The sequence below is a fragment of the Ceratosolen solmsi genome, unplaced genomic scaffold, assembly GCF_000503995.2.
Source record: "Ceratosolen solmsi marchali unplaced genomic scaffold, CerSol_1.0 scaffold58, whole genome shotgun sequence".
NCBI lineage: Eukaryota > Metazoa > Arthropoda > Insecta > Hymenoptera > Agaonidae > Ceratosolen > Ceratosolen solmsi.
Genome location: NW_011948447.1, coordinates 356,499 through 371,122, shown reverse-complemented (window position 1 = coordinate 371,122; position 14,624 = coordinate 356,499). Strand labels below are relative to the sequence as shown.

The window sequence follows — 14,624 nt, the reverse complement described above, 5'->3', positions numbered from 1 at the left end:
AATCTTGTGGAAAACTTTGACATATATCGACGCATTAATAATGATGATCGCATGAGTGTAAACATAGAATAATATAAAAATTCTACCTCCTTGCTAATGTATGTTGTTTTCGTCAAAATAATTGTGAAGTACAAGAGCATAGTTAACGATATATATAACTTTCATCACCAAATTTAATTATCCTTGAAACCCTTATTCTATACGTGAAACGAATCTGCTTCAGACTCTACATTTTCATTTGAAGAGGAATATTGCAAAGCATGAGCAATTGTAGAAACTTGCAGTTTTTCTGTTTTACGGCACTAGCGATCGTCTTTCACGTCCGTTTTGAATATACAAAAAAAACAAAAATAAAAAAGCAAGTGCTGCTATTAAACAGTCATAGTTCTTTCAAGTATAAAATTTCCAGTGCAACACAGGAGAAAACAATGAACATGTAGTCACATCCGTCGAGATACAAGAATAAATACTAAATACAGTAAGTATACAATCGTTACGCAGGAATACACTGACCGTTACTGGGATGTGAGCAGGCATGCTCATTTCCTTTTATTTTTCGTTGGCCTTTGAGCCGTTCATTTTTCCTGCTTCTACAAGTCGCAGTTACTGTGAACTCACAGCGCAATAAACGATTAAATTAAAAATGTTAATCAAACTAGAGTTATAGATTATACATAATATAATTAAGGTAAAAAGAAACTAGTCATATTGATATAGCAAAATATATTTTCATATTAAGAAGACAAACTTTATATCCATCTAAATTTATTTCAATCAGAAAAGTTATTAAGAATTTTAAATTTTATTTTTGTTGAAAAATTATTCTATATAAGTATCATAAGTAATATTTAAAAAATTGATCCAATTTCCTTTTAACATCCACATCCAAAACATCCACATGGTACTGTTTTGTACACTCGATCAATAAGCATCGAAAATTACATGTTGGGAAGGAAATATATAAAATCTGCCCACTTATATTCTACACAATGAAGAAGAAAGATACATAATATGAAAAGGAAGAAGGGTAATGCACGTAGCATATATAGCGTATTTTACAGCTTATAGAAAAACTTCGAAAAACTGAGAGAACACAAGTATGAAGAAAAAAGGGTTCGATAACTAATAATGCAGACTACTATTTTATCCAGAGAAAATGTTTGTACAGAAAAACTTTAATTTTAATTTTGATATATCGATTTAATCTATAATAATTTTACTAAAAGAATTATAAATTTAATCTAATTAAAGAAATTTATTCTGCGTGTAATATTCTAATATTCCAAGTATAATAAGTATTAATAATATTAAAATTTTTCTCGCGATTCTTTTTGTTATAAGAGAATGAAAATACAATATTCTTTGTGGCATCTCAAGATAAATCTTACGTTTTTGCATGACAACTGGAGCCGTCAAATATTATTCATAAGTTCTTCGAAGATAACTTTTAAATTATTAATTGTAATTGATATGCTTCTACCATTCATACTCTGTAGATATCTATCAGTCCACGCTGTGTTCACGCAATATTTCAAAAAATATGTAACTGTTGTAAATGCATTAGTTGGTAAGTTTACATTATATTATAAATTTATTTAAAAATTGTAAATAAATTTAATGAAATTATCGAAGTATAGAAGTGAATATTGATATTATTATTGTTGTTATTATTGCTATTGTTGCTATTATTATAATATATCAAAAAATTCTTCTACTTTAAATTTAAATTTAAATTTAAATTGTACATACTCTCTTAAAACCATTACATAAACTTCGGCATCTTTAATAAAAAAATTGAAAATACTCCGAATATTTTTAATTATTGTGACTATATGTTACAAACTTATAAGACTCACATTATAAACTAATTGGATAATACGTGATACTGGTCTTATAGACAATGCATGCATAATTTTCACACGTTAATCATCGAGGGTTTCGATTATCTGTTCTTAGGTATAAATGTTGCTTTCTGGAAAATTTTCTGAAATATAGTGTCTATGTTAAAATGAATAATTGGACTGTGACCCACATTTCGTAATATAATAATCCTCATTGATTTATGCATCTAATATGAAGCACCCGTTCGTTTTAGTTACTATTTTACTTAATTTACTAATTCTTATTATATAAAGTATTTACGGTTACATGAGGTCTACCTACAGTCAATAAAGCTTTAATAAACATTCCATTTGCTTATTATAAATTATGTTCTTTAATGGAATATGAATTTTTTAATAATGATTTTTTAGAAATATGAAATAAGCAAAAGGTACTAGCAGTGTTTTTTAACAAAGAGCTTAAGAACATTTTCACCTTAATAATTTATAAAATCTATTTGCAAATATAAAAATTAAATAGTTATAACTTACAATCATTTATATTTAAAAATAAGAAATTATATTATTATATTATATTAAACACTATCTTCAATATAAATATATTACGTATACATTTAAATACAAAATATATACGATTGTAGTTTAAAAAATAATTTTTATAATGGGATGAAGTTTAATAGACATATTAAAATATGTACAACGTTAACTTATTAGTACAATACATAAATATAACAACTTTTATAAAATACTAAAGCAAGAATATTTCTTGATAAACGAAAGGTAATAAATACAGCTAATATAAAATAAAACTTGTGCTTTGCGAAAAGGACTAAACTACAAAATCGGAAATAATTCATAATTTACGGACAGAGAATTATAGTGTCGCGTTTTGTTTTTCTCTGCTACAAAACTTTATTATAATAATTGCCGAAAAGATGGTTGTGACGTTGTACTCACATGTTTACGAGCGAGCGTACAGCCTAGAGAGCCATAATATTATTTCTTATATAGGAGCAATGCACGAACAGGAAAAATGAAATAAAAATGAATGTGTATGTGTGTATTGTAGTTTTTCTTATTTTTTTTGTATATTAATTATACAATATGGTGTATAGTCAAAAGATAACTCATACACGAATTTAAGTAATTTATCGCGTACTTGTTTGCATTTGAATTTTGTTTAAAACTTCGTAATTTATAATAAAATGTAGTTTTTTAAAATAATATAGAGTTACTAACAAAATTATAGTTAGAAAAATAAATCAAACTAATTGGTTTGATTTTTAAAATATAAAGATGAATTTGTTTAAGTACTTCTCAATTATAATAGAAATTAATATAAATCAATTGATTTATGTAAAGTTTAATATAATGTATGATTTTCATACGTTATAATCTATTGTAGATTCAAATTTTTGTAAAAATAAATAAATGTTTTCTTATAAATCTAATAACTTTGTGTTAGCCCCATATAACGTGAATCCAATTTATCTACCTTCCTTTAATGATTGAGATTCGATCTCCAAGCAAATTATAGTAAAACGTAAAAAGAAATAGATTTCTGTGACATCGTGCTGCAAAAATGAACAATAATATGATAAGTCAATAAGACGGAGTACCAACGACAAAGTTAACATCCAAGGAAAAGGCAAGTTTTTAATACATTTTGAATAAAATAGAAAAAAGATAGCAGTCGCCCGACCTTTGTGAAGAATGTCTATAACCAGACGAGAAGTCGGTGAAGACGCCCTGCAAATAAGAATACGAGAGCGCAATGAACCATAGAAGTTGGAGCGTAATACGGCTTGTATTATGTTCAGCAGCTTGAATTCGCAAAAGCGCCTAATGGCTGCACCAAGCTTGCTTTAGCTTGTTCTTGCTCCAATGCCTTGCTTTAATCGCTTTGATGAGTTTTATTGGCCATTTACTTTTATCGGAAACCTCGGAAGACAAGGTAGCTGGTGGTGCACTTTGTACAAACACATTATGGACACTGAGCTCTGTGCATTAAAATTACGAGATTGTGTGAATATGTCGATGGTACCTCTATGTCAACTAAATTGTTCGTTTTCCAATTACTTTTTGTTTTTCGAACGTACATTTTAGAACATGCTAACTTACACTGTCTATGCATTCAATTATCTTCTCTCTCTCTCTCTCTCACTCTTTATCTCATTATCTCGACGGCTCTTTGATAATTCATAGTTAAAGAATAAAGAATTTAAAGGAGTGTTCACAATCCATAATTATTTATTGAAGACTTTTTAACAACACACGTTTAAATCATTTATGTGAATAATAAATAAATTGACGTATTCATAATAGTATTTATACTTTTTTTTTTTAATGAAAATTCATTATTATCACGATTGAGTAATAACTGTAAATATGCTAAAATAAAAACATCTATTTTTGACAGCATGTACGTAAAAATCGATATTGATTTAAACAAATATGATACTTCCTCAGAGATAATTTTTTATTTGAGATACTTAAGATAATTGAACTATCTAAAAATGAGTATAACAATACAATTTTAACGACTTGTCAAAATGCGTTTCTTTTTGCAAGTACTTTATGGATACAAATATTGAAACAGCAACTCTACACCTATGATATATAATAACTCTACAATAATTAATATTTGTCAAATATACTATAATTATTAGAACCATAATTCTTTATTTATTTATACACTAATTTTATAGAAAAATCTTATATTTTCACAAGTATTGGTATTAAAATTATTTTAACACGTTTTACGTAAGAAAATTAATTCTATTTTATCAAGAATTTATCAATTGATTTATCAATATTGATCAAGAATAGATTTTATAGAAAAGAATTGTTTAGTATTTAATTGTATAGTATACAGATTTTGTATATCATTTAATACTAATTATTTTGATTCTAAATATTCTAACATTATAATTAGGGATTACAATTCTTACATTCATTATTTATTGAAATTAACAATCATTGATTAAACTTAATTTCATTAATGTTATAATAAAAATTGAATAAAGCTTATGGATTTAAAAATTCGAAGTACAATAAAAAATCAAATTATAATATTATGAGGATAAATACAGAATGTATAATTTTATACAGTTTGGGAACTTGTCTAAGTGATTTCATCACCTTGCAAATTTAGAAACGAATTGAGTGGAAGAGTTAAGATTGACAGACGCAATCAATTATCAAGATAACATAAGAAGAAATGTGAGCTTACCATCAGGCGTCGTAACAGTGCCAGCCTTGTTGATTTTGGAGTTCCACATTGCAGGAGTCGTAGGAGCCGGACTGAGATCAGGAGTAGGCGGATGGACAGGTGGTACATTCGCCAATCCTGAGCCTATATGAGCGCTGCTAGTATTGTGCGACTGCTGCTGCTGCTGCTGTTGCTGCTGCTGCTGCTGCTGCTGCTGCTGCTGCTGCTGTTGCTGATGTTGCTGTTGGATATGCTCAGTACTATTGACGTAGTTGCCTGAGTCAAAACTTCCACGGCCGCATGTGTACATTTCTCCTGTGAGTCGTTCCGCCAGTTTGTCAACCCGCTCACGATCGCCCAGCGATATTGGTTCTTGCTTTATTCGGAGATCTATAAAAATTATCCAATGTACATTATGAATTATTTGATGATATTAATCATGTCATTTTTTTCGATGAAATAATGCAATTACTTCTTCTTTCCGATTTAAAAATTATTTAATTAAGCGACCACGACCCTAAAATTTACTGGGCATTATTATATTCTCTATTAAATACAATTTTGAAAAGGCAAATCTTTGAAAAAAATACGATGGCCATAAAAACCACCTTTGCGAAATTTCTAATTTAGAGGCGGTATATTATTTAATCTCTTTTTCTACTATGGTCAACTTATGCGTATGAGTGTTCAGCTCTTCAAGGACATCACGTGAAAGCATTCATCAATGATTGGTGTGTTCACCAAACATTCACCATACTAATACTCGTTAATAATAAAATCAATCAAAAAATAAAATTAATTAATAAAATCGAATCAATCAATTAATCTTTTACTATTATGAAATATATATAATCTAAGAAGAGCAACATTTTAAAACCGAAAACGTCGATCGTTACAAGTATACAGACTTTAGATTTTAGAAAGTACACAGGGTCTTTCTTTCTTTTTCAGAACTAACTGGTTAGAAAAAACTACGAGTAATAAAGCATTGATACATATATTTACTCGCCTTCGGCAACGCCGTCTTTGATATCGACGCTACGTTCGGGCTCCTCGGACCGTTCGCGCTCCAGCTCCCGTTCCAGCTCCGTAGGCGTATGTGGCGCCGTGTGTGAATGTGTTGGCGTCTCCAAGGGATGATTGAAAGGCTGGTAAAGAGGGTTTTCAAGGAGCAGTGGATGAGGCGCTGAAGCCGGACGGAAAGCTGCACCGTCACGTAGAACAGAGGCCCTACCGAGGCTATCGACGTCGCTTGGCGACCTGGTGACAGTTCGCGGATACATATCTTATCGTCATATTCAAAGCGCTTGAACGATCGAATTGAATAGATTTTTTATTTATATCAAAATATTATCAGGGTGTTGAGATATATTATTTTGTCGCTGTTGTCTTTCATCTGATCATTTTTCGAATGGTGATTATTTATCTAGTTATTTGATTCACTAAAATGTTATAATAACAACTTTTCTTATTATTGATATTAACTGATTTTTCTTAAATTATTAGATTTAAATAATTAAATGCTTCAAAACAAATTTTTTAAAACATGTTCGGCAGCGTAAAATTTTTCATTAAAAAAACAAAAAAAAAACATATTTATTAAAAGTTTATCTATAGATTTATCTAAAAGTTATATTTATTAATTATATTCAATTTTTAATTTTCTCGATTTAGGTTGCTTAATACATTCCATAGAAAGTTTTTATAAACAAAATTATATCGATTAACAACGTAACGTGTATTATTCTTTAGACATTAAAATTAAAGAAGTCCAAATTTTATTTGACTAACTAGTACTTTCATTTTGCAATCTAATTATTTCAGAATATATTGATTGAAAATAACATTCTTTGAAATAATGATTTTTTTACATAATTTTCTAACAATAAAATCCATTAATCGCGCATGAATATTTAATGAATGATTATCAAATATAAAATTAAATCAGTGACACAAATATATTTATATTCCATTTCAAATATAACCGATTTATTTAATGACTACAGATTCTTAATTAAAGAAAATGAAATATGTTAAAAAGTTTATGATAAATCGTATTATTTTTATGTTGACAAATTTTGGCAGTTATTTTTGTAATAGGTAACATAGAGAAAAAAAGTTAATACACCATTTTTTTTTTATTAAAAAAAAAAGTCTAAAATGCGAAATTACTGTAAATTATATTACATACGTACATATTCAACTCTTTCGCATGCAATAAACCGATGGATACAGCGAGCTTAATAAAAAATAAAATTAGAAATAACAAATAACTGGCGGGTGAAGTGTTAAATTAGTGGAAGAGGTATAGAGAATAATGGAAGGATAGGATCATTTGCGTTCGGGATTAAAATTACGTGTGCTTACCTCATTAGCCTTTTCTGTGGGCTGTCGTAATAATGCGTAGCGGAGTAAACGTTGGGTAAGGAGTAGGTGGGTGCGGGCGAAGGCGGGGCAGGCGTCGGAGTTCTTCTTTTCATGCCCCGTGCCAGGCCATTTTCAGGTGTTTCGGACGCTTCGGCGACGTTGCCGTTGATATTGTTGCTGGCCGCACCGTTGCTATTGCCGCCACTGCCGGCCTCTGACAGTGAATTATTGTTCTCAGCCGCGTGCCTCTGAGCCACTGCTAGCTTCTCGTGCTCTATCGACAAGCCCTTCACCTGCGCAATCGCCCAGAAACAAAGAGAAGAGAAATTAGGATCAGCGAGCGTTCGATGACCCCTGTACGCTCTGTAGCACACGCGTAAAGTTTTCAAATGGCTCGGCGACGCTGCCTCGGTGATTCCAGGAATTCCCTTTTAATCGTTCGTTTCGAGGCCCTTTTCCATATAATTCATTCCCTTTTCTGCTAATATATACGCATACTATGTACCCTGCCCTGCCCTGCTCTACTGCACGAATACGCATGACCGAATTGGCACCTTATTCGAAAATGATTGTCATTTGACTACAGTCGACCATGATTATTTTTCAAGATGCAGGCTTACCTGCAGGCACTCAGCAGCCTTGAGAAAAGAACTTAATGACTCCTGGGATACATGAACCTCGCCACGATACATGAATTCGAGGAGTGCTGCCATATTGTTAGCACTTGTACCGTCAAGGATGACGATCAAACCCGCTGGTGATGGTGGCATGCCCTCGAACAACTCTTGGAAATGTTTGCTACATGCTGCTAGGATGAGTCTGTGTGCTTTAAATGTAACACCTGTAATATCAAGGAAACATTGTTTCTGTTTCATTTTGTTTTTTGTTTTTTTTTTATATAAGCATATTAATATTGTCGTTTATATTTATAATTAACCCATATTTGTACCCTAGGGGTTAGTACTAATACAATAAGATGAATTAAAATCAAGTTATAACTAAAACACATTGAATAAAAAAAAAATTTAGTACTCCTACATTAAGAGCAGAGGTGAATAAATTTTTTAATATATAATTTTATAAAAGTTTATATGTAAATTATTGAAACAACTAATAATTGCACAAATTTTCTAAAACCACGTTTTTAAATAAAAGTGTTAAATTTAAAACTCGGAATAGCCTGGAAAGAAAATTCTATTTATTAATAATATAATATAATAGAAAATAATTATTTTTTATTTTATACGTTCTGCCACACAAATTTTTTATAATTTAGCAATGATCTTAAAAAAGAAAAATCAATTATAAAAAAAATACATATACCACTATAAGATAATTGGTATAATAATTTATATCTTTTTATATTATGTATATCAAATTTTATCAATAAATTTTAGCAATAAAAATTTTATATATATTTATATATTAATAGCAAATAAATTATAATTGGAGCTGTTTATTATTATATAAATAAACATACAATATATCCATATTATTTCAATAAGTGCAAAATTCATAATATAAAGTGAATTCAACACTTTTTTAAATACAATATATATTTGAAAATTAATTTAATTATATATATATATATATATGCGTGTGTGTGTGTGTGTGTGTGTATATGTTCATAATTGAATATATATAATAGTTATTTAATATAGTAGCTATTAGAATAGCTTACCATAATTTTCATCCTATACTATTGTCTTATATCATAATTCTTCCTTATTGTCATAAAACTTGCATAAATACACCTGAAACTCCTCGTTGCATACAATACAGCCATTGTTTTTTATAATAAACTTAAAAATATTAATATAAAAATACTTTTTAAACACGCTTTTTATTTTTACATTGTTTCTGGTGTATTTTATACGACCGTTATAACCCAATTTCAATTCCCTTTTATCTTGTTTGCATTGAGGTCGATTTGAAAAAAATGATATTCAATGAAAAGTTTTCTCTAGTGAATTCATGTATAACAACTGACACAGACACTGAATTAATATTGAAAGTTTACTTATTTGTCTATTGTATTATTTTCCAAATTATAACTATCTCTATTATCTTCAATTTTATTGCAATTCGAATTTTTAATAAGATAAAATGAGAGAAAAATATACAATCAACATTGAGATTGACTCAATGCATCGAATAGGAAGTTATTTTAAAAACATATATATAAATTATCAAGATAGAAACACATAAAAAAATAATAAAATCATTAATTATATAATATGTGATCGTAATCATAATATCATTTAACATTTTCCTTATTTAATATAATTGCATTTTTTCATTTAAGTTGTTCTTGTTTTTTTTTTTTAAGTAGATTAATAAAATCATAAATATAATGCAATTCGTAATGAATATTCGTACTTAGCCTAAGAATTCATTTCAATTGCATTTTAAATGAAAAAAAAAATGAACTTCTGAATTAATCATCGGACAGCAGATGGTGCATGATCTACGTGCTATCCTTTGATGCATATATAGTCTAACTTTTCCTTTACACACAAGTTTCTCACGCTGTTTTTTTGGACACACATGCAGAAAGGAACTTTGTTCCGCGGAAATTCGTGGCGGTATACAAGAACCCTTTCCTTTTTTTTCATTACTCGCTCAGCTTGTCTTTTTATCCGATACCGGCGTAGAAGCGAGACACGGACTATGCCCTTTTCTTGTTAAGTAGGCCACCTCCTTAAGTGTATGCATGGCGTCTGTTACGTAGGACGTTTCAAGAATTGACCGAGCAGGCATGAGAAACGACGATTGGTGCTCGTATAGATGCTCGTACGTACATACTTGATGAAGGTAAGACGATATATTATGCATGAACGAGTTGCTCTGTATACATACCGAGCCTCTTCATTTAACCGACATTTCCTCTACTGTTGTTGTCCTCTACTCTCGTACTTTGTTCGCTAGTAACATGCAGATGAAATTGCTGAAAGGAAAAGGCGAGGGTGCTGTCATTGAATGTATTAGCATGCTACAGCATTTATACAGCCAACAAAGTAATATGGCTTGAAGCTACTCCACCTCGACATATTGTGCCAAATAATTTCTACGTACTAATCAATGTATTTTCAATAGCGTGAATATCGAGTTTGCACTAAAAATGAATCATAGCTTTGATAATTAAAGATCAAATTTATATAATTGATTAAGTGATACTTAAACTCACTACAAAATTACAAAGTTACTAAAGCAGTAAGTACAATGTAGTTAAAAAGTTACTACAGAAAATAAAAATAGTGAAAAATTACTACGGTCCCTTTTTAAAATACGTCGAATGCCCGCTTTTTTTAAAAATAGAATTAATTATTTTAAATAATATAATTTACCTAATTATAGGTAAAATAAGTAGTAAAAAAAGAATTACTAATGTGTACATTTAAAAAAAATTTAAATAGATACTTTTAGGAGTAATACTTTATGTACCATAATCGTACTTCTGTAACATCGCTCTATACCGCTTACTATATTTTAATAAGTAATCAAGACTTTCTACTAATACGTTAAGTACACACATATTAGATGAAAGTTAAGGAAGTGACAATTAAAAAAAATCTTGAGGTTTTGATCGACATTGTGGAAGAAACAGAAAAAAGAGTAAAAAAAGTAATAAAACAGCAAGTAAACAGTTTTACCGGATATTTTTAAGTGTTCCGCCTGTTTTCTTTATAACTTGGCGAAAAACTATACAATATCATATTTGTATAGTTTTAATAATCACAATTAGAAAAACAGGAAAATAAGAATACAGGTACGATTCATTGGATATTGCATATATGAATGTTCTATTCAAGATCTAAGTTTTTGTATTAACGAATTATAAAATTCAGTAATTATAACAATTATCTTTCACAATAAAAATTGTTGAATAAAAATTTTGTTAATTTAAAATTTCATAACATAAATTGTAATGACGCCTGATTAATTAATTATAATATTCTACTTATATTTATTATTTATATACTTTAATAATATGTATTATCGTGTAAAGTTCTGTATTTAAGTCAATTAAAACATTTAATAACAATATTGCAGTATAATCAATTGGATAATTATGACTAGGTTTATTCTACTGAGTTTATAGCTATTGATACAAACTATTTAATATTTCTACTGTATGCAATATATTTTAATGTTTCTGCAGTCTCTAAATATCCGCTGCAAATATTATTAACTTGACAATACCAACACCCTATTACGTAATTAAATGTTAGATAAATTTAATCCGTTCTGAAACATATAATAAATGTTATATGAAACATCGTTAACAAAGAACGATTAAACCATGCGCGTGCATTAAATACTTCAAAAACGAACTCCTGGAAGAAGAACGACACAATACGAAGACATGAAAGAAAACTATTATTACATATTTTATTTAATATTATTATTTGAATAAAATTTAATCATCTTACTTTCATACTCTATATGCGCAGTATTATACTTCGTTACGTTACCAAAAATGAACTAGCAATTGGTACATATGATAAACTTACATGAAATAGTATTTTTAAATAGATCATATAGCAACTTAGAAACTTATTTTTAAACTGTTTATTTTAATTTGTTAGCATATATTGCATGTGTCAACTAATACGTTTACCTTGCCTCTTCCTCATTGTGTCATTAACCCAAATTTCGATGGCGCGTGCAGTGTCACCACGTTGGAATGTCTTTATCGAGCCAACGTGCAATGTGCAAATCTCGAGATTCGACAAATCTGACGATAACGTATCGAGGTGAATGCCCGTATTCACAAATACGAATGTCGTAAAATAACAAATCTTAACACTTTTTACTTTTTATAAATACAAATTTTATAAATGTCGAATATGGATCATTAATTATAGTAAACTACAAAAATTAATTAATTGTAAATAATTATTTAATAGATTTACAATCATTAAGTTTGAATTGATGTTATCTAATACTGAATGGCGGTTACAAGGCTCCATTTATTTTATATACTCGAATGTCAAGTTTATATTGTGAAAAAAGGTGTTTGTATTAAAATATAAAAAAAATTATTTACTACAATAACAAAATTATTTAAGATATAATGTTAAATGAATATTGTAAAAATACATATTTCGTAAATAGTTATTTTATGAAAAATCTAGATTTATAAAAAAATAACTCGTATAATATAATTAATTATTATAATATAATTTATTAATATATATTCCTCCAATAATATAATATAAACGTATAAAAGTGAAAATTTTGGTTTCGTTTAAAATATTTCAAATTGAATTGTCGATTGCAAAGAAAAAAGCGAAATGATAAAATAGTTAAAAATGTCAAGAATTACTAAAAAAGCATTTGCAATGCCTTTATTCAATTTATACGGGCTCAATCATATAGCTGACACTTCGCGTTCAAAATTGTCATTATCTCTCTGTTCACACACGAGTGCAAGTATACGCAGACACGCGCTCCGTAGATTGTTCGCCCTCCTACTCCATCTTCGGCTGATGCCCCTCCTGCCTGGTCTGCTTGCGAATCGCCCTCACGCGCAAAGTTCGCTCTTCCTACCTCTCCCCTCTTGAGATCGCAGCCACTCCGCCCCGCATCCATGAGTGCCCAAGAGGCCAATGACCCACTACACGTGGACGCCTTTCCGTGCGCACTCTAATCCTGGTGCGAAAATACGCACGCGTGTGGGCGCTCAGGCTATCGTGTGCACAACGTTGACCGTAAAAGTAATACAAGGGAGGAAAAGCACTCAGGAAGTGGCTCGTATTTGCGTATCATTTGAGGTCGACGACCAAGTTACAAAGCTAACGATAATTTAATTTATTATTTGAATTACTTGATGGAAGGTTGCTCGAGAAAATATAACATATTTCCGAAATTACATAATTACGCACTTTTAAAGAATACCTTAAGATTATACATTATTAGTGATATTCTTACACAACGGATAAAGGATATATCTTTTAGTGGACCGCCAAAGCACAATGAACATATAGACATAATTAAAGTCAAACTAAATGCTAAACGTTAATCTCCCTGTGTTTTTATTAACCCAAGTATGACCAATTCCCAGAGAATGAAACATCAACGCTAAGAGACAAGATATTATCAGTTTTCATTGCCAACCTACTTATTCTCGTTAGCTTTATGTTTCATTGCTAAAGCTGAAGCCATGGTTTTGAAATTGCGCATGTGCGGGCGTTGAAGGTCCATGAACTCTAGCAATAATATAATAAATATATGTTATTGATGACTTTCATGTATTTTAAGACAGGCAGAGATTGAATCGTCATTTGACATGACACCCTTCGATTTTCAGGTTGTACACTGAAATCACAGAATGGTGGATATTGGACATAGAGTGAGGATGTATTGATTGTTGAGTTTCAACATTAAAGCAGTCTTTTAAAAAAAACCTTGTAATGAATTTTCTAATGTTAATTACATTTTATACACGATATTTTTCGTTGTGAAATGAATTACTGCTCCATCTATTAAAACGCTTTCGAATATTTTTTAATCAATAACATAACTAATACATGATTGTATAAATACTAATGATCATTAAAGAATAATTAACAAAGAAATGTCTTACTTGCGTGTAAGCTAACAAACTTCTAGCTCGAAAATACAAATTTTATACCTTTAAAATACTATTATGAAATTATTAAAATGAATGTGATTAATTATATAAACATATTGCACTATAAAATATTAGTTCATATAACTCTAGATTTACGACATTATCAAGGCAGAGAAATCTATTAAAACAAAGAAGTAATCTTTGCTTAAAATCAGTTTAAAATTATACAATTTCATAGAACAATATCACTTTTAAGTGCTTGTAAATTAAAAAAAAGTACTGCATGGTTGCAAAAAGAAAAACACTATTAGGTTTATTAATAATATTAAAGAAAGATTTAGCAAATGACATTAACTTCTTTAATAAATACATTGAATTACATTTAGTAAAACATTTAATAAAAATTTTAATAAAAATATTTCCATCAACACGTTTAGAAGATCTGCTTAATTAATTTCCATAAAATCTCTAATGTCAAAATTTGACCTGCGTATTATGTAATGTGTAATTTATGTACGATTAGAAAATAAGAGAGAATAATCAAGAATTAGAGAGAGAGAGAGAGAGAAAGAAAGAGAGAGAGAACGAGAGAGAAAGAGAAAGAGAGAGAGCGAAAGAGAGAGGGAAA

General features: G+C 29.3%; 1 protein-coding gene across 1 annotated transcript in view; it reads right to left on the bottom strand.

The window, feature by feature from the left end:
* Positions 1–14,624, bottom strand: part of chinmo (Chronologically inappropriate morphogenesis) — a 63,584-nt gene that overhangs the window by 9,634 nt on the left and 39,326 nt on the right. Inside the window, exons 3-6 of the mRNA XM_011504652.1 lie at positions 8,040–8,260; positions 7,420–7,712; positions 6,062–6,312; positions 5,074–5,442 (exon numbers count right to left, since the gene is read on the bottom strand). Coding sequence (XP_011502954.1) covers positions 5,074–5,442; positions 6,062–6,312; positions 7,420–7,712; positions 8,040–8,260 — 1,134 coding nt within the window. The remainder of the gene's footprint in view (positions 1–5,073; positions 5,443–6,061; positions 6,313–7,419; positions 7,713–8,039; positions 8,261–14,624) is intronic.